The sequence below is a fragment of the Capricornis sumatraensis genome, chromosome 17 (genome assembly GCF_032405125.1).
Source record: "Capricornis sumatraensis isolate serow.1 chromosome 17, serow.2, whole genome shotgun sequence".
NCBI lineage: Eukaryota > Metazoa > Chordata > Mammalia > Artiodactyla > Bovidae > Capricornis > Capricornis sumatraensis.
Genome location: NC_091085.1, coordinates 69,761,561 through 69,785,983, shown reverse-complemented (window position 1 = coordinate 69,785,983; position 24,423 = coordinate 69,761,561). Strand labels below are relative to the sequence as shown.

General features: G+C 50.7%; 1 protein-coding gene across 2 annotated transcripts; it reads right to left on the bottom strand.

Moving 5' to 3' along the window:
• Positions 1–19,997, bottom strand: ACADS (acyl-CoA dehydrogenase short chain). Of its 2 annotated transcripts, XM_068989902.1 has the most exons (10): positions 19,883–19,997; positions 18,460–18,623; positions 2,954–3,103; positions 2,631–2,742; positions 2,125–2,276; positions 1,667–1,837; positions 1,446–1,583; positions 1,175–1,270; positions 921–977; positions 1–744 (listed from the first exon to the last, which is right to left on the bottom strand). In XM_068989902.1, exons 1-10 carry the CDS (start codon positions 19,926–19,928, stop codon positions 592–594), a joined length of 1,239 nt encoding a protein of 412 aa, XP_068846003.1. In that variant the 5' UTR covers positions 19,929–19,997; the 3' UTR covers positions 1–591. The 2 variants fall into 2 exon arrangements, with proteins under 2 accessions (XP_068846003.1, XP_068846004.1); XM_068989903.1 differs by lacking the exon at positions 1–744 and having other exon boundaries at positions 927–1,021.
• Between the last annotated feature and the right edge of the window lie 4,426 nt (positions 19,998–24,423).

The window sequence follows — 24,423 nt, the reverse complement described above, 5'->3', positions numbered from 1 at the left end:
CTTTATTACTCGGTTCCCACATATAATTGTCCCGTCAGACCCCTCACCTGTACTCATTTATACTTTACAAAGGTTATCGGTGCGCAGGAAGGCTTCCATAACGACCCAGCCCCAAGGGGCCTCAGAGAACGCAACTTCTGCGTCGAGATGTGGTCGTTCGGGACTCCACCCCACTCCTCCAGACCCTGACCTCAGAGGAAACGGCAGACGCTGGGTCTCCTGCTCAGCGCCAGGACCCACAGGACAGAACCGGGGAGTCCCCGGGGGGATCATTTCTCCCCACGGGCCAGCCCCCAGATGAAGAAAATAAGGCACGGTCAACGGTGGAGAGGGAACAAAGTCAAGAAACTGAGCTGGAGATGGGCGTCCTCAGGCCAGGTCGCAGCCCCGCCTCCGCTTCCTCCTAGGAACCTGACTCCAGGGTGGACAGAGGTGACGGCCGGCAGCAGGCCCACCCAGGAGGCTGGGCCTGGGGTGGGAGGGGTCCTGGCAAGAGGGGGCGTGGCCCTGCCCCTCCTTCTGCCCCCTTTTCCAGGGTCCTCGGGCCAGCCCAGCTCCCCGGCCGGGCACGGTCGGCCCTCCAAAGAGGGCTCAGCTCCGGTAGCTCTTGAGCAGGTGCCCGGCGACCACCAGCCTCTGGATCTCACTGGTGCCCTCATAAATCTCGGTGATGCGGGCGTCGCGGTAGTGCCGCTCGGCCGGCATCTCCGTCACGTAGCCCATGCCGCCCAGGATCTGCATGGCCTGAGGGGGAACGCGAGGGCTCAGGAAAGGAAGACCAGCCCCCGCCCTCCCCAACTCGTGGGGGAGAGACAGGGCAGGACCATCCCCGCGGAAGCACCAGCGGGGAGGAAGCAGCAGCCGGCACACTGCCGCTTACCCAACCCTGGGGAGCTCACCCAGGCAGTGGGGACGCTCACCTGGTGGGTGATGGCAGTTGCGGCCTCCGATGCAGCCAGCTTGGCCATTGCCGCCTCCTAACCACAGAGGACGGTGGCGTCAGAAATTCTTAGCACCTGGCCTGTTCAACAGGGCGGGCTTGCTGAAGCCGCCCCTTGGAGCGATAAACCCACAGGCTCAAGGAACTGGGACCCCGCCCAGACGGCTCCCTCAGTGCCTCTGCCGCCACGGAAGCTCTGGCCTGGGCCCGGGGAGACCCCTGCCCCACTGGCACCTTGGTGAAAGGCTTCTTGTTGTCCTTCAGCATGGCAGCGCGCCAGGTCAGCAGCCGAGCACTCTCCAGGGCCAGGGCCATGTCCGCCAACTTGAACTGCAACAGCCCAGACCCGCCCCACCGTCAGTGCTGGCCCGCCCTCCCCTCTTCCTGAGGGGCGGGATGGAGGAGGGCGGAGGACAGGGCCAAGGCTGAAAGCCGTCCGGGAGCCCGAGAGGACAGGCCGAAATCGCGTCCCTCTGGCGTCCAGGCAAGGCTGCGCCTCTGTTACCTGGATGCCCTGCAGCTTGGTGAGGGGTGCCCCGAAAGCACTGCGGTTCTCGGCGTAGCTCACAGCACAGTCCAGGGCGGCCTGGGCGATGCCCACGGCCTGGGAGGCGATGCCGATGCGGCCCATGTCCAGGGTTTGCTGTGAGGACCCACCTGTCAGGGGCCGGCTGTTCCCCAGGGCCTCACCCTAGGGATCCCCCGCCCCCTCGCTGCCAGGCTCACCATGGCGATCTTGAAGCCCAGCCCCGGCTCCCCCAGCAGGCTGTCCTTGGGGATGCGACAGTCCTCGAAGATGAGGTTGGCCGTGGACGAGGCCCGGATGCCCAGCTTGTCTTCCTTCTTCCCCAGCGTGAGCCCAGGTGTGGGCATGGGGACCAGGAAGGCACTGATGCCCTGGAGGCCCGGGACACCGCCCTGACTTGCTCACCGGCCCGAGGCCATGCCCCTCAGACGAATCACCCGAGACTCCCACTCGGCCCACCCCCCGACCCCACCCCGCAGTTTCCACCTCCCTCAGAACCTCGCTGTGATGCCCTCTGCCGGCTCCTCCGGGGACAGCGCCGCCCGGGGCCGGAAAGGGTCGGCTGGCAAGAGCCCTGGAGCCCTAGCGGCTCTGTCAGACCAGAGACGTAGCTGGAGAAACTGAACGGCTCGCCGCCCCTCCCTTGCGGAGCCCCCACCTTGTTATACAAGGATCTGTCGGTGCTGGCGAAGACCACGACGGCTGAGGCCTCCCAGGCGTTGGTGATCCAGGCCTTGGTGCCACTCAGGACCCACGAGTCACCGTCTGCCCGCGCGGTGGTGGCCGCGGCCCCTGCATCGCTGCCGTTCCCTGCCCCACACGCAGACTCAGAGTCCACCGCCGCCAGCTTGCCCAGGACCCAAGCTCACACCTCCCACACCAAGCACCCCGCAACCCCACCAAGCAACACCCCCATTCCGCGCCCCATCCCCGCCCCACCTCCCAACCCCCACAGCTGATGAGCCAGACCCAGGCGCGGGGAATCAGGGTCTGGCTCCTGAGAGAAGGGGCTGGAGGGCCACACCAGCTCCCTCTCTAGAGGTGGGGGGACGTGGCACCTGGCTGTCTCCAAGCCAAAGGGACCGCGGGGTGCAGGTCCGTCCTTCCCAGCGCAGTCAGGGCGGGGCGGGGGCGGGGCGGGCGAGCACGGTCCCGGGGTGGTACCTGGTTCACTGAGGGCGAAGCAGCCGATCTTCTCGCCGCTAGTGAAGGGGGTGACCCACTGCTGCTTCTGCTCCTTGGTGCCGAACTTCAGGACGGGCCCTAAGTAGAGGGACTGGGGGGACAGTGTGGGGAGGTCGTCGCAGGTCCCAGCACACCCGCAGACCCACCCCCAGGCCTCCTCTCTCCAGAGGCGCCATGCCAAGGACCAGGCCTAGTGGCGGTCAAGGGCGGGGAGCCAAGGGAGGGCTGTGCCCGGACGTGGGGCCGTCTGGAGCCTCCCTCCCCCGCTGCCTGTGTGTCCGAGGCCCAGGCGGGAGACTCACATTGTTGACACTCATGATGACTCCCGTGGAGGCGCAGCCCCGGCTGATCTCCTCCATGGCGATGGAGTAGGCCAGGTAATCGAGGCCGGCTCCGCCGAGCTCCTCGGGCACGTCCATGGCCATGAGCCCCAGCTCGCCCATCTTCTTCACCTGGCCCCAGGGAAGGAAGTCAAGGGCAGCTCCCGGGGGACGGGGGGTAGGGTGGGGCCACAGGGCCCACCCTCTCCAACCCCAACCTACCTGCCCCCAGGCTGGTGCCCGCAGAAACTCAGGTCATGTGACCCTAACCACCCACCCCGGAACCCCCAAGGCTGGATCTGTATGACAGCCCTGTTGTCTCAGGCAGTCCTGTCCCCATACTCTGCCCTCACTCATCTCTGTGTCTACAGCCACAACCAGTGAGCACGCAGAAGGCACAAGAAGGCTTTGGGGGGCTCTGAGGTGAAGGAGCAGGGCAGCACAGTGCCACACAGACCTTCTTTCAGCCCCTCACGCTCACCACACAGCCTGTCCTCCCCACCACAGGGCCTTTGCACATGCTGTTCCTGTCAGTGATGCCCCGTATCAACTGGTTGTTAACTCCTCCTGCCTGGGGGTCTCAGCTCAGGCATCACTTCTGCTGGGTGGCCATCTCGGACCTCACTGAGTCAAATCCTTTAATCACACACTCCCGCAGGACCTGTAACTTCACACCTTTTCATGTGCTTGTTCTGATTACGGTCTCTCTCCCTGACCACAAGGGCAGAGATGGTGCAGTTTTGCCCACTGCTGTATTCTAGTGCCAGTGAAAGACTCGATAAAAGGGAAGAGCCTGGAATGTTTGACCTGGAATCCAGGAGTGGCTGGGGTTAATGATCAAGTGCCTTTTACATGCTCAGCGCTGGAAAGCGCTTCATGTATATTCTCGGTCGAGTCTCTCCGAAGCTTGAAGCTTGCTGAGTCAACCTCATGTCACAGGTGAGGAAGCCGGAGCTTAGGGAGGTGGAGCGCTTTGCACAGGGTGGACCTTGTAAATGGTGGGGTGAGACTGAAACCCAGCACTGACTCCAGGACTACAACCAGCTCAGTCTGCACAAGGTGAGAGATCCGTGTACGGAGTTTAAAAAAGAAAGTCTTATTGACCACTTGCCGGGAGCCAGCACAGGAGATCCCACCCATGGCAAAGGTCATGAGGAAGGGCCCCGACGGGCAAAGGACTCAAGGGACTCCCCGACCCCACCCATGACAAGGTCATACAGGCAAGGTAGATCAAGAACTCAAGGGGTCCCTTAGATCTGCTCGAGCATCTACCCCCAAAACCAAAATCTGTCTGTTATACTACACTCTTCTGACATGAACAGGGGCTATCCCTGACCACCTTTCTCTGGAAAATTAACTTAGAGCTCTAGTTAATAGTCTCCTGCATATAAAAGGAGTGTCTCAGGTCAAACCTCTCTGCTGGCAGACTAGCTTGTGTAACAGGATTATCCACACTCTTGCTACTACGTACATGATTTTTTCAGTTCAGTTCAGTCACTCAGTCGTGTCCGACTCTTTGTGACCCCATGAATCGCAGCACGCCAGGCCTCCCTGTCCATCACCATCTCCCGGAGTTCACTCAGACTCACGGCCATCGAGTCAGTGATGCCATCCAGCCATCTCATCCTCTGTCGTCCCCTTCTCCTCCTGCCCTCAATCCCTCCTAGCATCAAGGTCTTTTCCAATGAGTCAACTCTTCGCATGAGGTGGCCAAAGTACTGGAGTTTCGGCTTCAGCATCATTCCTTCCAAAGAAATCCCAGGGCTGATCTCCTTCAGAATGGACTGGCTGGATCTCCTTGCAGTCCAAGGGACTCTCAAGAGTCTTCTCCAGCACCACAGTTCAAAAGCATCAATTCTTCGGTGCTCAGCCTTCTTCACAGTCCAACTCTCACATCCATACATGACCACAGGAAAAACCATAGCCTTGACTAGACGGACCTTAGTCGGCAAAGTAATGTCTTTGCTTTTGAATATACTATCTAGGTTGGTCATAACTTTTCTTCCAAGGAGTAAGCATCTTTTAATTTCATGGCTGCAGTCACCATCTGCAGTGATTTTGGAGCCCCAAAAAATAAAGTCTGATACTGTTTCCACTGTTTCCCCATCTATTTCCCATGAAGTGATGGGACTGGATGCCATGAGCTTCATTTTCTGAATGTTGAGCTTTAAGCCAACTTTTTTGCTCTCCTCTTTCACTTTCATCAAGAGGCTTTTTAGTTCCTCTTCACTTTCTGCCATAAGGGTGGTATTATCTGCATATCTGAGGTTATTGATATTTCTCCCAGCAATCTTGATTCCAGCTTGTGTTTCTTCCAGTCCAGCGTTTCTCATCATGTACTCTGCATACAAGTTAAATAAGCAGGGTGACAATATACAGCCTTGATGTACTCCTTTTCCTATTTGGAACCAGTCTGTTGTTCCATGTCCAGTTCTAAATGTTGCTTCCTGACCTGCATACAGATTTCTCAAGAGGCAGGTTAGGTGGTCTGGTATTCCCATCTCTTTCAGAATTTTCCACAGCTTATTGTGATCCACACAGTCAAAGGCTTTGGCATAGTCAATAAAGCAGAAATAGATGTTTTTCTGGAACTCTCTTGCTTTTTCCATGATCCAGCAGATGCTGGCAATTTGATCTCTGGTTCCTCTGCCTTTTCTAAAACCAGCTTGAACATCAGGGAGTTCATGGTTCATGTATTGCTGAAGCCTGGCTTGGAGAATTTTGAGATTGTTTACAGCCTCTCAACCATAAACAGCACAGAGAGTTTGGAGTATTTTGAAAGTCTTAGTTAGCATAGGGTTTTTCTAAAAATAAAAATCATGTTGGTGAAGGGTTTCATTGCTGAGTTAATGATTGCCGCCAGGCCTCCATATCCTTAGGCACCTGGGAGTATGTTAATCAATGTAATTGGAATGTAGAAAAAGAAATACAGTAGTTTTGATGTTAGCAATACTAGACTTTTGAGTTAATGAATTTTCTTTTTGTTATAAATCACTGTACTCCTCTTTCTTTGTTATAAATCATTGTGTCCTTGCTATGTAAGAATGTAACTTTATCACTATCTTAAGACTAAGTAGATCATAAGGGAAAACAAGTTTTCTGATTGACTAACCTTTATCAATCCCTGGGATTTCTTTGGAAGGAATGATGCTAAAGCTGAAACTCCAGTACTTTGGCCACCTCATGCGAAGAGTTGACTCATTGGAAAAGACTTTGATGCTGGGAGGGATTGGGGGCAGGAGAAGAAGGGGACCACTGAGGATGAGATGGCTGGATGGCATCACGGACTGGATGGACGTGAGTCTGAGTGAACTCCGGGATTTGGTGATGGACAGGGAGGTCTGGCGTGCTGCCATTCATGGGGTCGCAAAGAGTCAGACACGACTGAGCGACTGAACTGAAATGAACTGAACATTCATCAATAGAAAGAAAGATGGGGCCATAAAATGTTAATCGGTCTCCAGACCAGAAGATATTGTAAACAAACGTAAGACCCTTGTAAGAACAAAGATATGCAAAGAACACTGTCTTTAGATAAGGGTCAGAGCAGCTGACCCTGTGTGACTCTGTTTCTTACATTTATCTCTATGTACAACTAAAAGTATAAAAGCGGACCTGGATAATAAAGAAACGGCCCAGTTCGTGGAAAGACTGGTTTCCCCCGTGTCGTCTTTTCTCGCTCTCTTCTTTTCTGGCTGAATTTCCATCTGGAGCGCGGAGGCTCACCAGGCCTACTAATTTTGCCGGGGCTTCTTAGATCGGAACGGGGAGGCACTTTGTGTCTCCGCTCCTTCGGGAGACCTGGAAGACACCTGTGGCCTACGTAGGTGGTGCAAACTCCTTGTGTCAGAGTTTTATTGGTTCTCCTCGTAAACCAAGTTATTCAGCCTCTTTTCTCCACTAATTTTCCTACTACACTATTCTTTTCTAATCTCTCTCCATATCTTTAATTAATCAATTTTCCTCTAGACGCCGACTCCATCCCCACTTCGAATTACCCTGGACCCACCGGGGCTGGACCCCGGCAACCGCCAGTTGATCTGTAACGTTGTGTGAATTTTCTGCCGTATAGCAAAGTAACTCTGCTATACAGATTCTTTTCCATATTCTTTTCCATATGGTTTACCGCAGGATATTGAATATAGTTCCATGTGCTGTACAGAAAAGGCCTTGCTGTTTATCCATCCTGTATACAAGAGTTTGCACCTGCTAATCCCAAACTCCCAATTCGTCCCTCCCTCACCCCCTTCTCCTTGGCAACTACATGTCTGTTCTCCCTGTCTGTGAGTCTGTTTCTGTTCTGTATTAATAGGTAGGTTCAATTTGTGATGTATTTTAGGTAACACATGTAAGTGATATCACATGGTATTTGTCTTGCTCTTTGACTTACTTCACTTCGTATGATAACCTCTAGGGCCACCACGGTACTGCAAGTGACATTATGTTATCCTTGTTCATGGCTGAGCAATATTCCACCCTATGTACGTGCCACATGCTCCTTTTTCGTTCATCTGCCCATTGCATGTCTTGGCTATTGTGCACAGCGCTGCTATGAACACAGGGGTCCATGTTATCTTTTCAAATTATAGCTGTCTGGATATATGCCCAGTACTGGGACTGCTGGACCACATGGCGACTCTATTTTCAGTTTTCTGAGGAGCCTCCTACTGTTATCCACTGCACCAATTTACATTCCCACCAACAGCATAGGAGGGTTCCCTTTTTTCCACGCCCTCTCCAGCATTTATTATTCAGAGACTTTTGAATGATGGCCATTCTGACTGGTGTGAGGTGGTACCCCTATAGTTTCCATTTGCATTTCTCTAAGAATTAGAGTGGCATTTCTTATCATTAAGTGACTGAGACGTTCTTGACTCGACAGCAATGTCCGGGAAGAGGGGCATCGGTGAATTTGCTGAACTTTCACAATGATTTGTGTCCCTCTATGAAACTGGGTGTTTGATTCCACCTTGAGTTGTTCCCATGCGAGACAATTTGCAAGACTCTACGCTTGGGGTGGGCCTGACCCACCTCAGGGTCTCCCCTGTAATACGGGGGAGGAGATGGCCCGTGCCTAGGAGGCAGAATGACAGCCTCACAGAGACAAGCGCGCCCTAATCCCCAGGTTCAACGAGACTGAGTATGTTCAAAGCGACTCTGCCGAGATTAAGCAAAGGACCCTGAGGTGAGGACGGGCTTCCCTGGATCATCCAGGGGATCATCCAGGACATCCTGTGTCCTCACAGGGCCCTTGTAAGGGAAAGAGGAGAAACAGGAAAAGGCCAGGCAGTGATTCTCCCGGGGGCCTGCCCAAAGGCCTGCCCACACCTTGATCAGAGCCCAGAGAGGCCAGCTTTGGATTTCTGTCCTCCAGGAACGGTCAAGTGCTAAGTGCACTGCCTTACTGCTTCTGGGGCCTGGTGCTGCAACAGCAATCAGAAGCTAGTACACTGTGACGAATAGGATTCAGAGCCACCAGGGACGTGGCAGTTCCAGAGTCACTAAAAAAAAGAAAATTCTGTGGTCACCGCACACCTGGGGACAGCAGCAGGTGACACTGCTCAGGGAGCTGGCGGGGATGGAGGAGTGGGTGAGGGTGCGAGGGTCTGAGAGTCAATTTCTAGGTAAGTTGATAGGAAGTCAGGGGTCCCCAAGGAGGAAAGAGGGGTCTGGGGCTCTCAAAGAGGAGATAGGGGTCTGGAGTTCTCAAGGAGGAGAAAGGGACACATTTTTTCCCCCCTATATTCCTTAGTCTTAGTCACATCAGATGTTTTTTTCTTTAAGCCCAGAGCTGATAAAACAACTCAGCTTCAACTCTGTACTAAGGATTTTATATATAAAACAACAATGTATCCTGCTTGAGGACATGTTTCTCTTGTCCATGATCCTGTTCTCTTGAACATGATGTTTCTCAGTCCTGTCTGACTCTTTGCGAACCCACGGACTGCAACATAGACTATATTATAGACTGTATTACAGTCTGTGGAATTCTCCAGGCCAGAATACTGGAGTGGGGAGGCTTTCCCTTCTCCAGGGGATCTTCCCAATCCAGGAATCGAACCGGGGTCTCCGGCAATGCAGGTGGATTCTTTACTAACAGAGCTATGAGGGAAGCCCAAGGATTACATATATAACAACAATGTATCCTGCTTGAGGACATGTTTCTCTTTCTTGAGAACCTTCTGACTAATCCTGTTATCTTAAAATGTATATTATGGGAGGGGGGTCTAGTAAAATCTTTCTATTGTTAGTTCTAATTCAGTCATCTTAAAATGTAAATTGTGGGAGTGGGTCTAGTAAGATCTTTACAACTGTGAGACATTCTTTTGATTTATTGTAATAACCAATTAAAAATATATATAGCTCCCTTGCTAAGACTAGCACTCTCCGCCCCCTTCTGATGTCTGTGTCAGAAGCTTCCTCTGTCCCTTTTCACTGTAATAAAACTTCTGCCACAAAAGAGCCCTGAGTGGTCAAGCCTGGTCTCTGGTCCTGAAGCTGAATCTTCTTGGGAGGTCACTGAATCCGACATGGTTCACTGCAAGCTACCAGATCAAGCAGTGGGTGAGGGTGGGAAGTAGAGTGCAGCTGAGGCGCTGTCTGTCTCTGAGCACAACCTGGGGACTCAGAGCCCAGTGCCAGCGCCGGGATGGCCTCAGAACAGAGCCCCTTTCGAGCCCACACTTATAGCCTCCGGCAAACCTGTTCCAGAGTGAGGTAGTGGTTTACTGGGGAGACCTGTGCTGGCTTACCAGCTATAGCTGCATTCTACCAGGAGCCAGAAATATGCAGGGTCCCCAAGATTCATGCTCAGGCCCAGATAGGAACCCCACTGGAGGGCTTTCTCTGGCCAAACAGCAAAAGAAACTGAAGTAGAAAAAAAAATAAGAAAGCCCCATTTGTCTCACCCTACATGCACCATCCAGCTTCTCTAGGCATTAAGACACACACCCCCCTCTTTAGTCTCTCTCTCTCTCTCTCTGGTCCACGACCGTGGGATAAGTGACACATTAGCCCACCACACCAAGAAGACTCCATTTCACCCCAGGAGACAGAAGGGGAACCGAAATTCCCAGGTGGAGTACAGGCAGGACAAGGACAACCCCGTTTTCCTGTGATGGGTCAGGGCTCTCGCGCAGATGGTGACGGTCCCGGGACACCCAGAGTCCGATGAGAAAGCCAGGGCCCCTGGCTCTCTGCCCCTCACCCCGCCCCCTAGTGCTCTCTGTACCAGAAGAGAAAGCTGCCGGAGTCCCCAGTGACTGCACCCATGTGGCGGCCTCACCAGCATGCTATTTCCCCCCCAAGCTTTCTCATTCTCAAGTGTATCTGGAGATTTCTGGCAATACGCCATGGCCAGCTGCAAGAACATTCCAGGGAAAATGTGGAGACAGAAAGGCAGTGGAGAGAAGAGACGGCGTGATCAAGAAGAAAGCGAAGACGAAATAAAAAGCAGTACACATATACACAAAAAGACCGTGTGTCCAGCTGCAGAAACCATTTCTGATCTCGGCATGTTTGATGTTAACTGGCTAACAGCAGCCAGCCTCCCTAATATTTTTGCCAATATTTTTGCCAATGTTGAGCGATCGCAAGGAGAGCCCCTCAGAGACACGACCCACAGTGGTTACTCTCCATGCCTGTGTCTGTGAACCAGGAGTGTGGACCTGCAACCCTGACCGGGCCAAGCCTGCTGCTGCTGCTAAGTCACTTCAGTCGTGTCCGACTCTGTGCAACCCCATAGACGGCACCCCAGCAGGCTCCCCTGTCCCTGGGATTCTCCAGGCAAGAATACTGGAGTGGGTTGCCATTTCCTTCTCCAAAGCATGAAAGAGAAAAGTGAAAGTGAAGTCGCTCAGTCGTGTCCAACTGTTAGTGACCCCATGGACTGCAGCCCACCAGGCTCCTCCATCCATGGGATTTTCCAGGCAAGGGTACTGGAGTGGGGTGCCACTGCCTTCCAAACCCGCAAGAGAGGGACTTCCCTGGCAGTCTAGTGGTTAAGACTCCCCATTTTCAACGCAGGGGTTTCGGATTCAATTCCTGATTGAATTAAGGGTTCTTGGCACACACCAGCACAGAGTAGAAGCTGGGGAGGCGGCTCCCGTGGTCCTTTCCCATGAATAAAGCAACGGATCTTCAACAAGTAAGGAGACGTGATTCTCTAAAGGGAGTTAGTTTGGACTCTCATGAGCATGAGGGTGTCGGAATTAAGGGTTCTCATGTGCTGCGTACATTCTCAGTCACTAAGTTGTTTCCAACTCTTTTGTGACCCCATGGACTGTAGCCCACCAGGCTTCTCTGGCAAGAAGACTGGAGTGGGTTGCCATTCCCTCCTCCAGGGCATCTTCCTGACCCAGGGATAGAACCCGCAACTCCTGCATTGCAGGCGGATTCTTTACCACGGAGTCACCTGGGAAGGCCCCAGTTGCATGGCCAAAAGTAAATAAATAAATAAATATTTTAAATGCATGAAGTTTATTTAAAAACAAAAAAACAAAACTCCCAAGAGAACATGTGAGAAAGAGAAAGACCCCTTTCTTAGCAGAGCAAGCCTTCAGCACCTCTGCCTTCATATGTGGGACCTGTTTCAGAGGATGCTTCGTATACAAATCAGTGCTTTTAAGTCACTTCTAAAGCTCACACTTCTAAAAAGTCAAATTTGTCCTGAGTTTGCTGATGCTCATGAGAGTCCAAACTAACTCCCTTTAGAGAATCACGTCTCCTTACTTGTTGAAGATCCGTTGCTTTATTCGTGGGAAAGGGCCACGGGAGCCACCTCCCCAGCTTCTACGCTGTGCCGGTGTATGCCGAGTGCTGGGACAGTAAGAGCATTCAGGATGACTTGACCAAAAAGTTCAAGTCCATAAATTCAGCAAACATCTGCTGAATGCCAAGCGCTTACTTGGCAAGGAGGTGTTTCGCTGGGCCAGGAGGTAGGGGTTTGAACAAGCCTGGCCTTCAGGAAGGCAACCTTAGAAAATAACTGGGTTACAGGACACACACAATAGCATGATAAGCACACCCAGAGAACCAGGGATTATGAACACAGAGTGACAAATTCTTGGTAGGAGAGGTGAAAGGTGATGCTATTCAGGGGACACCACCAGGGTGGCGGTAACGAGAGTCTGTGCATGTGAATAAGAGGAAAAATGGAGTATGGTTCGAGAGGCTTCTATGTGGTACACTATCATCTGAGATTAGGGCAAGAGGAGGAAAAGCAGATTTTGGACCCAACACATTAAACTTACTCAATAAACATTCACTGAGTGAAGGAAAAGAAATTGGGTTCCGTTTTCTAGATATAAGCACGCACATACAGGGACATCCCTGGCGGTTGCGGTGGTTAGGACGCGGTGCTTGCGCTGCAGGGGACTTGGGTTCGATCCCTAATTGGGGAACTAAAATCCTGCAAGCCACACAGTGCGGCCAAAAATAAATAAATAGATAAAAATTCACATATACCTCCTCAGCTTCCGGAGTCCAAAGCTGGTTTGGAAACACCATTCTATTTCTAATTTCCCTTTATTATGTAATAGCATTGTATATCCATAACTGTTCCTTTTTTTTCCCCCTGGGAGTTGTGGGGGTTAGGTTTGGACACAGAAAGACCAAAGTTCAAACCTAGATTATAAAACCAGCCAAGTGAGCAGAGACTGGCGCTAGCCTTCCACCTCCTTCATGGCCTGTCCACCTCTCAATTCTTCTCCCCTTGACTCTTCCTCAGGAAACCCACTTTTCCTGGGAGAAAAAATTCTTCAGGAAAAAAAATATTAGAAAACACTGACTAAGCATTTCCTGCAGGTTGTGGGGAGCACAGAGTCTACATCCGGCTCCTCCGCTCCCAGCCCTGTGGCTTTATCGACAGAGAAATGAAATTCCTGGCTTCTGTTTCCTCATCCGAAAACTGGAGATCAGTGAAGAAACTGCCTGAGTGTTTTGTCGATGATTTAAGGGTAAGTACATGAAAATCACCAATTTAATGGACATGAGTTTGAGCAAACTCCAGGAGGCAGTGGAGGACACAGGACCCTGGCGGGCTACAGTCTGTGGGGTCGCAAAGAGTCAGACACGACTGAGCAACTGGACAACAACCTGGAATATGGTAACCCCCAAATGAGAGTTACTCCTGTTATTATTACTATCGTCATTTTAAAACACGACTGGTATTATTTTAAATCTTGCAGCCTATCCTATTACCCCTGTGTCTACCGTTTTGATCCTTCTGCTTGTTTAAGTCCTGGATTTCCTTCTGTAACTATAGCTGAGCACCACCCATAATAACAGAGACAGTGAGAAAAACTGTGAGCCGATACACTTTGATCCTCAGCGAAGGGACACCCTGGGCAACTGCTGCATCCCATCAGTGACCAAAATGAGAGCGTCCAGTTCATGTGAGGCAGCGGCAAGATCAGAGATCAGAAGATTTAGCACCATTTCTCCCCAAGCCCTAGAACCTCAGGCAATTCTTACAATTGTTCCTTTATCCCCTGTTGCTGTTCAGTCACTAAGCCTGCAGCACGCCAGGCTTCCCTGTCCTTCACCATCTCCCAGAGCTTGCTCAAACTCATGTCCATTCACTCGGTGATGCTATCCAAACATATCCTCTGTTGTCCCCTTCTCATCCTGCCCTCAGTCTTTCCCAGCATCAGGGTCTTTTTCTTGGAGAAGGAAATGGCAACCCACTCCAGTGTTCTTGCCTGGGGAATCCCAGGGATGGCAGGGCCTGTTGAGCTGCCGCCTAGGGGGTCGCACAGAGTCAGACATGACTGAAGTGACTTAGCAGCAGCAGCAGGGTCTTTTCCAATGAGTCAGCTTTTTGCATCGGGTGGCCCAAGCATTGGAGTTTCAGCATCATTGAATATTCAGGGTTGCTTTTCTTTAGGACTGACTGGTTTGATCTCCTTGCAGTCCAAGGTACTCTCAAGAGTCTTCTCCAGCACAACACTTTGAAAGCATCAATTACTGGGCAATCAGCCTTCTTTATGGTCTAACCCTCACATCTATACATGACTACTGGAAAAACCATAGCTTATATAAGGACTATACAGACCTTTGTAGGCAAAGTGATGTCTCTGCTTTTTAATACGCTGTCTAGGTTTATCATAGCTTTTCTTCCAAGGAGCAAGCGTCTTTTAATTTCATGGCTGCAGTCACTATCCGCAGTGATTTTGGAGCCCAGGAAAAGAAAGTTTGTCACTGTTTCCATTGTTTCCCCATCTGTTTGCCATGACATGATGGAACTGGATGTCATGATCTTCGTTTTCTGAATGTTGAGTTTTAAGCCAACTTTTTCACTCTCCTCTTTCACCTTCATCAAGCGGCTCTTTAGTTCCTCTTTGCCTTCTGTCATAAGGGGGTATCATCTGCATATCTGAGGTTACTGATATTTCTCCCAGCAATCTTGAATCCAGCTTGTGATTCATCCAGCCCGGTATTTCGCATGATGTACTCTGCATATAAGTTGAATAAACAGGACGACAATATACAGCCTTGACGTACTCCTTTCCCAATTCTGACACAGTCTGTTGTTCCATATCCAATTCTAACTATCGCTTCTTGACCTCTGTACAGATTTCTCAGGAGGCAGGTCAGGTGGTCTGGTATTCCCATCTCTTTCAGAATTTTCCACAGTTTGTTGTGATCCACACAGTCAAAGGCTTTAGCATGGTCAATGAAGCAGAAGTAGATGTTTTTCTGGAACTCTCATGCTTTTTCGATGATCCAGGGGATGTTGGCAGTTTGATCTCTGGTTCCTCTGCCTTTTCTAAATCCAGCTTGCACATTTGGAAGTTCTCGGTTCATGAACTGTTGAAGCCTAGCTTGAAGTGTTTTGAGGATTATCTTGCTCGCAAGTGAAATGAGTGAAATTGTGTGGTAGTTTGGACATTCTTTGGTATTGCCCCTCTTTGGGGTTGGAATGAAAACTGACCTTTTCCAGTCCTGTGGCCACTGCTGAGTTTTGCAAATTTGCTAGCATATCGAATGTAGCACTTTCACAGAATCATCTTTTAGGATCTGAAATGGCTCAGCTAGAATTCTGTCACCTCCACTAGCTTTGTTGGTAGTAATGCTTCCTAAGGCCCATTTGACTTTGCATGCCAGGACTTCTGGTTCTAGATGAGTGACCATACCATAGTGGTTATCTGGGTCATTAAGACCTTTTTTGTACAGTTCTTTTTCAGGTATGACTTAAATCAAATCCTTTATGATTATACAGTGGAAATGAGAAGTAGATTTAAGGGACTAGATCTGATAGACAGAGTGCCTGACGAACTATAGACTGAGGTTCGTGACATTGTATGGGATACAGGGATCAAGACCATCCCCATAGAAAAGAAATGCAAAACAGCAAAATGGCTGTCTGAGGAGGCCTTACAAATAGCTGTGAAAAGAAGAGAAGCAAAAAGCAAAGAAGAAAAGGAAAGATATAAGCATCTGAATGCAGAGTTCCAGAGAATAGCTAGGAGAGATAAGAAAGCCTTCCTCAGTGATCAGTGCAAAGAAATAGAGGAAAACAACAGAATGGGAAAGACTAGAGATCTCTTCAAGAAAATTAGAGACACCAAGGGAACATTTCATGCAAACATGGGCCCAATAAACGACAGAATGGTATGGACCTAACAGAAGCAGAAGATATTAGGAAGAGGTGGCAAGAATATACAGAAGAACTGAACAAAAAAGATCTTCATGACCCAGATAACCACAATGGTGTGATCACTCACCTAGAGCCAGACATCCTGGAATGTGAAGTCAAGTGGGCCTTAGAAAGCATCACTACGAACAAAGCTAGTGGAGGTGATGGAATTCCAGTTGAGCTATTTCAAATCCTGGAAGATGATGCTGTGAAAGTGCTGCACTCAATACGCCAGCAAATTTGGAAAACTCAGCAGTGGCCACAGGACTGGAAAAGGTCAGTTTTCATTCCAATCCCAAAGAAAGATAACGCCAAAGAATGTTCAAACTACTGCACAATTGCACTCATCTCACATGCTAGTAAAGTAATCCTCAAAATTCTCCAAGCCAGGCTTCAGCAATACATGAACCGTGAACTTCCAGATATTCAAGGTGGTTTTAGAAAAGGCAGAGGAAACAGAGGTCAAATTGCCAACATCCGGTGGATCATGGAAAAAGCAAGAGAGTTCCAGGAAAACATCTATTTCTGCTTTATTGACTATGCCAAAGCCTTTGACTGTGTGGATCACAATAAACTGTGGAAAATTCTGAAAGAGATGGGAATACCAGACCACCTGACCTGCCTCTTGAGAAACCTATATGTAGGTAAGGAAGCAACAGTTAGAACTGGACATGGAACAACAGACTGGTTCCAAATAGGAAAAGGAGTACGTCAAGGCTGTATATTGTCATCCTGCTTATTTAACTTATATGCAGAGTACATCATGAGAAATGCTGGGCTGGAAGAAGCACAAGCTGGAATCAAGATTGCTGGGAGAAATATCAATAACCTCAGATATGCAGATGACACCAAGCTTATGGCAGAAAGTGAAGAGGAACTAAAAAGCCTCTTGATCAAAGTGAAAGAAGAGAGTGAAAAAGTTGGGTTAAAGCTCAATATTCAAAAAACGAAGATCATGGCATCTGGTCCCATCACTTCACGGGAAATAGGTGGGGAAACAGTGGAAACAGTATCAGACTTTATTTTTGGGGGCTCCAAAATCACTGCAGATGGTGATTGCAGCCATGAAATTAAAATACGCTTACTCCTTGGAAGAAAAGTTATGACCAACCTAGACAGCATATTGAAAAGGAGAGATATTACTTTGCCAACAAAGGTCCGTCTAGCCAAGGTTATGCTTTTTCCAGTGGTCATGTATGGATGTGAGAGTTGGACTGTGAAGAAAGCTGAGTGCCGAAGAATTGATGCTTTTGAACTGTGGTGTTGGAGAAGACTCTTGAGAGTCCCTTGGACTGCAAGGAGATCCAACCAGTCCATTCTAAAGGAGATCAGTCCTGGGTGTTCATTGGAAGGACTGATGCTGAAGCTGAAACTCCAATACTTTGGCCACCTCATGTGAAGAGTTGACTCAGTGGAAAAGACCCTGATGCTAGGAGGGGTTGGGGGCAGGAGGAAAAGGGGATGACCGAGGATGAGATGGCTGGATGGTATCACTGACTCGATGGACATGAGTTTGGGTAAACTCTGGGAGTTGGTGATGGACAGGGAGGCCTGGTGTGCTGCAGTTCATGGGGTCGCAAAGAGTCGGTCACGACTGAGTGACTGAACTGAACTGAACACTTGGAGTATGAATTCTAGCTCCACAGACTGGTAAGCCTTGGAAAATCACATCCCCTCTCTGTGCTTCAACTTTCTCAACTGTAATAAAAATAATAATAGTATTAATAGCTTCTGTTTTTCGAATGCACCATGAACTTAACATACATGATCGCCTACAATCCTCACAACCATTCCAGGAGGCCAAAGGGAGATCAGACCTGCAGCTGGGGATGACTAAATGCGATGAAGACAACTTCAAGGCTTACCACATAAAAGGTGCCCAATTCATTTTGGTGCTCAGAATGCCACTCACCTACTCTACTTTGAGCTCTTTGGATGTTATATCCACAGTCCAGGCACAGTGCCTGGTATACTGTGAACACACAGCACGCACTAAGATGGGAAAACTGGCCCCAAGGCTGAAGAAGCATGGTAACAGCGATCACAAGTTCTGAATTCAGGCCTGACAGAATCACTTTATCACAAGTCATCTCAACAATATCTACTAAGTGTTTACAATCATGTACCAGACAACTTGTTAAATCCCATGGGAGGGTACAGCAGAAGCGCTTGTCCTTGCAGGAACGATACAGTGGCTCAGGAAGGACAGGACTGACTGGGATCTCAGCAGCTGGCAGAAGACAGACTTGAGTTGGAACCTTAGCTCTGTAACTCATCAGCTCCATGATCCTGGGCCACATTATTTAAGCCTCTCATCAATCCCAGTTTCATCAATTACACAACAGGATACGTAATAATGGCACCTTCATCTCATTGGACAGTTTTAAGAGAAAGATAAGCTAGGCACTTCCCTAGTGGTCCAATGGTTAAGACTCCGAGCTGCCACCAGAGGGGGCGTGAGTTCGATCCCCGGTCAGGGAACTAAGATTCTGCATGATGCAGCCGAAAAAAAAAAAAGAAAAGAAACAGGTGTGCTAACCCATCAGCACTTAGGAGAGTGCCAAGCACATGTCAGCATTTTATGTGTTAACTATTATTATCAACACAATGCCTGGTATACAGTAAGCATAGCAATCATCCACCACGATTACTGTTATTCCAGAAGTTATTATCCTGGCTACAGGCCTCATGCTGGAGAGTGGAAACCTCCAGGGCATTTTCTGGCTCTCAGGACCACACACCCTGAGGGTTCCCTGGCTGCAGTGTCACTGCCTCTGGTTGTCACTGTCACCAGTTATCCTGGAGCAGAGGGAAGATTCCCATCACTGGGTGCTGAGGTTGGATCCCTCACCTGAGCTGCTGGGAAGCGATGCTCCTTGTCCACCTGGGCTGCTATGGGAAAGAGCTCCTTCTCGGCAAAGTCACGGCACGTCTGCCGCAGCATCTGGTGAGTCTCGGGCAGTTCAACAGACTGGTAGACGGTATGTAGGCGACGCCAGCCCCAAGGCCAGGGGGCTGCCAGAGAGAAAAGGAGTCAGTGGAAGGGGAATGCAAGAGGTATCATGTAGTAATTAAAATAATAACAGTGATCCACTTACTGGGTAGGCTTCCCTGGTGGCTCAGATGGTAAAGAAACTGCCTGCAATGCAGGAGACCCAAGTTCGACCCCTGGGTCAGGAAGATCCCCTGGAGAAGGGAATGACTACCCACTCCAGTATTCTCGCCTGGAGAATTCCATGGCAGAGGAGCCTGGCGGGCTACCGTCCATAGGGTCACAGAGTTGGACACGACTGAGTGATGAACACTTTTTCACTTTTTCACTTACTGGGTGGTTCTCCACCACAGATGACTCGTGTCCCCCAGGGGGACATCTGGCAATGTCCCGAGACATTTTTGGTTGTCTCAGCCAAAGGGTGGTAGGGAGTGGGTAGGAATACTGCTAAACCTTGTACAGGACAGAACCCATGATAAAGAACTAGGGGCCCAAAATGTCATTAACACTGCTGTTGAGAATAGAACGGAATGCTCGCCATGCTTGCTGAATACTTTGTACAACAGTCCTACTCGGTGGCCAGCATAACCAGTGACAGCAGCAGCACAGCTCTGTGACCCCAGGCAAGGATCTTAACTCCACCGGTTTCTCTGAATGTGGAGGACAGTAGTGCTCTGCTCCTGGACTAGAACCAGGAAAACTAACCAGAGCACTTGGCACGTACCCCTAACCCTGCTGAGAGTGGCGACAGCTCTCAAAGAGGGTCCCCTTTACTATTATTCGGGGTGAGTGGGTCTTGACCAGGCAAGGGAAGCCCTGGCCACAGGTGCCACTGCGGCTACAGGGTAGAGAAATTAGAAGATGGGAAAGAGGCTACCAGCGAGCTCCTGTAATCTGCCAGGCACCTGTGTTTTAATCCTTGTAACAACTCTATGAGAACAGCAGTTATTACTGTGGTTGTTTCACACAAGGGCCCAAGGTCACAGTCTGGGTTCAACCCCAGACCTGGCACCCTAGGAATGGCATACCCTGAAGCTCCTCCGAAGGTGCAATAAGTGAGGGGGTGAGGGTGGGGGCGGTGGTGCAGCGTGAGAAGCGGGCTGGGACTGGGGATCGGGGCAGGGGCCACGCAGGCGCAAGGAGTAGCCTAACTGGGGCAAAGGCCTTGCGATCCGGAGGGGGCATCGCCCCTCCGCCCGCCCTGCCGCAGGGGTGAACCCGCTGCCCGGACCCACGCCTGCCCCGCCCGCCGCCCCACCGTGCGGGGTCGGAACGCACTCACCTCCGCGGACAAGGCCACAGGCCCGGGCGAGCAGCGTGGCAGCCATGGAGGACAGACAAGGCGGGCTGGTACTGGGCTTCTTCCCGGCGACCTCCGGGCTGTAGCACGGTTCCGGGCCGCGGGGGGAGGGACCTGCGCCTGTCCGGAGCCCCGCCCCTCAGGTCTCGGGGGCGGGGCCTGCCGCGGGTGCCCCGCGTCAGCCCGCCACCCCCACCGCGGAGATAATACAACTCTAGGGAAAGTCTCCGAAGCTGGTTCTGTTGCTCAGCCCGCTAAGTCGTATCCCACTCTGCGACCCCATGAACTGAAGCCCGCCAGGCTTCCTTGTCCTTCACCATCTCCCGGAGTTTGCTCAAATTCATGTCCACTGAGTCGGTGGTGCTGTCCAACCATCTCATCCTCTGTCGTCCCCTTCTCTTTCTGCCTTCAATCACCTTCACGCTTTCCCGGCATCGCTTTTCCAATGAGTCGGCTCTTCTCATCAGGTGGCCAAAGTATTGGAGCTTCAGCTTCAGTCCTTCCGATGACTATTCAGGGTTGATTTCCTGGTTCTAGGCTAACCTTAAAACTCTTCAGGGGGCGAGCCTGCTGCTGCTGCTGTCACTTAAAATCCAGTTCCGTGACCTAAAAACTCCACTTGGCCTTCCCCGGCCCCAAACCCACCGCGCCCTCGCTGTCCCTGCTGAAGCCTCACAGTGCAGCTTTCTCCAGGGTCTCTAGCTGTTTTCTGCCTCAGGACCTTTGCAGTCACCATTCCCTGCGCTGGAAGACTCCTTCCCATCAACACCTCCGAGGAGGCCGGTGCTTCCCTTCGCAAACTCTCCATCCCATTGTTTTATTTCTGGCAGGTAGCACCTGAAATCTTATCAAGTCCCCTACTAGCCTGTGAGTGCCCAGGGGGGCAAGGGTCTTACTGCTGCTCATTTCTTGGCATAAGGAGTTGGGGTGCTAGGAGGTTGGGAACGTGGGGTGACACTGCTGCCTCCCTGTCCCTCTGTGCTCCGGCGTCTCACTCCCAATTGTGGAGCGGAGAACCCCACCTACCGCTCCAACAGGAGCCTTCAATGCTGTGCCCTAATGTCCTGCATTTTGTCCTTACTCAGGACCCCTTCACCCTGCGCCCCAAAATTACAGGGATTTCTCTTGCCTGACAAGCCTCTTCCATGGGCCCAGGTGTGAGTCAGACTTTCACAGGCTCCAGGCACCACCCACCTGCACCCAGGAACCCAGTCCCTCCAGCTGCCATTCTTCCATTAACTCAGCCAGGCGTCTGTCTCCAGCACAGACTGAAATCAGAACTTGGCTCTGATTTCTGAAGATCTATTAGAAGATGGCACAGTCTTTCACGTGTTTTTTTCCTTAAGTCACTAAGTCATGTCCAATTCTTTGCAACCCCATGGACTGTGCCCACAAGGCTCCTCTGTCCTCCACTATTTTCCAGAGTTTGCTCCAATTCATGTCCACTTCGTTGGTGCTTCTATATTACCTTGCGTTTAGAAGAAATGCATTCAAAAGCAAGCCTCTAAACCGACAGTACATTTACTGTCCTTGGCAAATGAGGCTTCCATACCTTTTACCACTGCACCTGGGCACCAGCCCTGGGTAGAAGAAAAGGGGGAAGAGATGGGGAAAATCAATGAGTGTTTGTAGGCAGAGGCCAACAGACCTTCAGGTGCCACAAACTGTCTAAACCAGAGTTATTTTTAACTTGCATTGTTTGTGACCTTAAACATGGATATGTTTTATATTAAAAATATGTATGTTTTCCAAAAAAGATAGGAATCAGAAGTTGGTTGCAAGGGGTGGGGTGGAGGGAGGGAACTGGCTGCAGACACCAGGAACTTGAGGAAACTTTCCGAGGTGATGGAAACATCCTTTATCATGACTGCGATCAGGTATCCATTTATCAAACTCATCAAACCATACTCTTAAATGGGTTGAATTGACTCTTAAATGAGGTATGGTTAAAACACACCTCAATAAACCTAACTTCAAAATATATATGCATTTTAAATTCTCAAACCATTTCATTAAAATGTAAAGCAGAGACACATGAAACCTAAAGCACAATACTGTGTCCTCATCACTCTAGAAACCAGCGCTACCCATTAAACCAGTATTTACAGAAAGGCCACGTAAAGAAACTCAGAGCCCACTCCCACTCCATACCTACTCTCCCTGCAAACCAAGAGGCCCAGTCAGGAGACACGAGAGGGCACACATACTGTGAAAATCTTTTATTACTGTCTCTTGTGGCAAAATAACATTTTATACAAATAAGTCACCTAGTTTACTTTGGACACAAAGACAATACAAACTGGAATGAGAATCTTAGGTAAAGGGGAAAGGGAAGAAGGACAGATTTGATAATTGACGTTTCTTACATTCTGTGAAAAATAGATTTACAGGGGAAAAAAATAGACTTTCACAAGTTTGACGACTTTACGTGATCCTTTGTATACAAGGAGTAAATCCACCTCCATCAGATCCTTCTTGTGCCTAAGACGTTCCGTGACATGGAATGTGAGAAACAGGATCGACGCTTGGGTTCCCTTCACCAGGTAGGCTGGCACCCTCTGCATCAGGGGTCCTCACCCACAGACACCAAGTCTGTGCTGTAATTCTGAGAATGTCCCCATTCCCCAAGCTGACACAGTGGCCACGGCCACCAGGAAGTGACAACAGCCACCAGGAAGAAAGTGACTTTACAGCAAAAAACTGAGAGCACACTGGGAGCACTAAACTGAGAGTATCAAGGGTGGCGAGACAGCCAATCGGCACACCGGACACAGCCTATGAAGGCCATTCCAGAAATGAGTCCCACTTCAACTAAAAAAACAAGTTGAAGATCCCCCAGCTACTGCCACATCAAGACTCTTCAGTCTAAGAGCTCCAAGACCCCCAAATCACTGCCCGTATTTGAGAATCGGGTGGTCCAGACTGTGAGTGCCTTCAGGAAGTCCTGCAAAGCCCTGAATACTTGCATTCCCTGTGAGACAGCTACGAGCTGATATATGAGGAGAGGATGACCTACTTTATCCCAGAACTACTTTTACTTATTTCCTATTTACTCTTTAAAACATAGAATAAAATAAACCATGGTCTTCTCTGCAGAAGCTAAAAGGGCATCTCAGCCCAAAGGCGCCACAGGAAAAGAAAGGTGCTCTCCCAGGAGCCCCAGGGCAGGACAGGAGCGAGATAGGAGGAGGGGTGCAGGCGGCAGGCCCTCTGGCCACAGCTGGGTGAGCTGGTCTGCTGGGATGTGTTCCCTCCAGGAGCTGCCTCGCCAGGGCCAGGTCTGAACAAAGGGAGGGCATGTCTCCCCGGGCATGCAGTTTCTGTCCAACTGCCCCAGTGCCCACAGGTATCTGCTGCCCACAGTCCAGACTTCTCAATGCCATGGCCTCCTGATTCAGCTTCTGATGAGTTCAGCTACTTTCAGAGAAAGTATAATTTCCAATTCTCTCCCCAGTTCGGGTACAGAAGGGTGAATTTCAGACTTATCCTAGTTAACACCCCAGAGGCTTCTCAAGGTTTCCTGAGTAGCTGGACACAAGAACTGGAGTCCCAGGTACAGACAGCAGATCTTCAAGTGCAGAACAGGGGTCTCCAGTGAGACTAAGGCAAGTTCCCAGGAACAGGGTGCAGCACTCTTCAAGCCAGAACACTGGCCTCCTCCTGCCCTCCTCCCAGCAACCGCTAACCCTGCAGGTGAGGAACCCCACGAGCCCACAGACGGGGTCTGCCTGGGACACGCTCTCCTGAGCAGAGCTCTGGGCAGCTCCAAACCATTTCCTAGATAATAATTAAACATCAAATAGTGGAAAGGCTCCCGAGTGGGCTTGTCGCAGAGAGAAGGGGTTGCTCCAAAGCCCAATGAGCACAGACCTGTCGAAGGTGCCCCAGTGAGAGAGAAGGTGGAGAGGCAGCGCCGACGTCCGTCCGCTGGGGACGGGAAGGAGCCACGCCTAAGGCACCTGCATTTGCAGCCAACTCCAGTTCTGGGGCTCATTAGGTCTGGGGTGAGCAGCCTGCCCTGCAGGGAGCCCGGTTTCTTCCTCCCTCGGGGGCTGGGTGCAGGGCCGGCACCCAGGATGAACCAGGGTGCTCTCAGTGAGCAAGCTGCAGGCCTCTGGCACAGCCCAGACTGGCACAAAGCGCTGGACCAAAGTTCAAGGCCACTCACACTCTAGAAACCAAACAGGGTGCAACACGGGGCAGCAAAAGGCCAGGTCCACCTGCGGCACAGTGCTGGCCCTCCTCTCCCGGCCACGCCCAGCCTTTCTCCCCAACACCAGACAGATGGCGCTCCTGCCAGAGGTACCACGTGCCTGGGCGCTTCCTACTGCGACCTTCCTATGAACGCGGAGCCCTGGCCACAGCAACAGTCTCACCAGAAGGGCAGGAGTTAGGCCTGAGCACCTAAATCCACCCACACATACAGCGGTAGGGAGCTGAGGCAGGGAGAGTCTGTCCAGGGAGGGCCTGAGGGAAGTGCAGAGAGACACGTTTTGGAGAACACATGTCTCTGCCAGGCTACC

Coding starts and splice junctions, on each gene's coding strand:
- ACADS (XM_068989902.1), bottom strand. CDS start 19,928: ATGGCTGCCACGCTGCTCGCCCGGGCCTGTGGCCTTGTCCGCGGAG. Junction 3,104..18,459: donor ATCGCTTCCCAGCAGCTCAG/GTGAGGGATCCA, acceptor CCCTGGGGCCAG/GTGAAGAAGATGGGCGAGCT. Junction 1,271..1,445: donor CCAAGCTGCAGGGCATCCAG/GTAACAGAGGCG, acceptor GGGCTGTTGCAG/TTCAAGTTGGCGGACATGGC.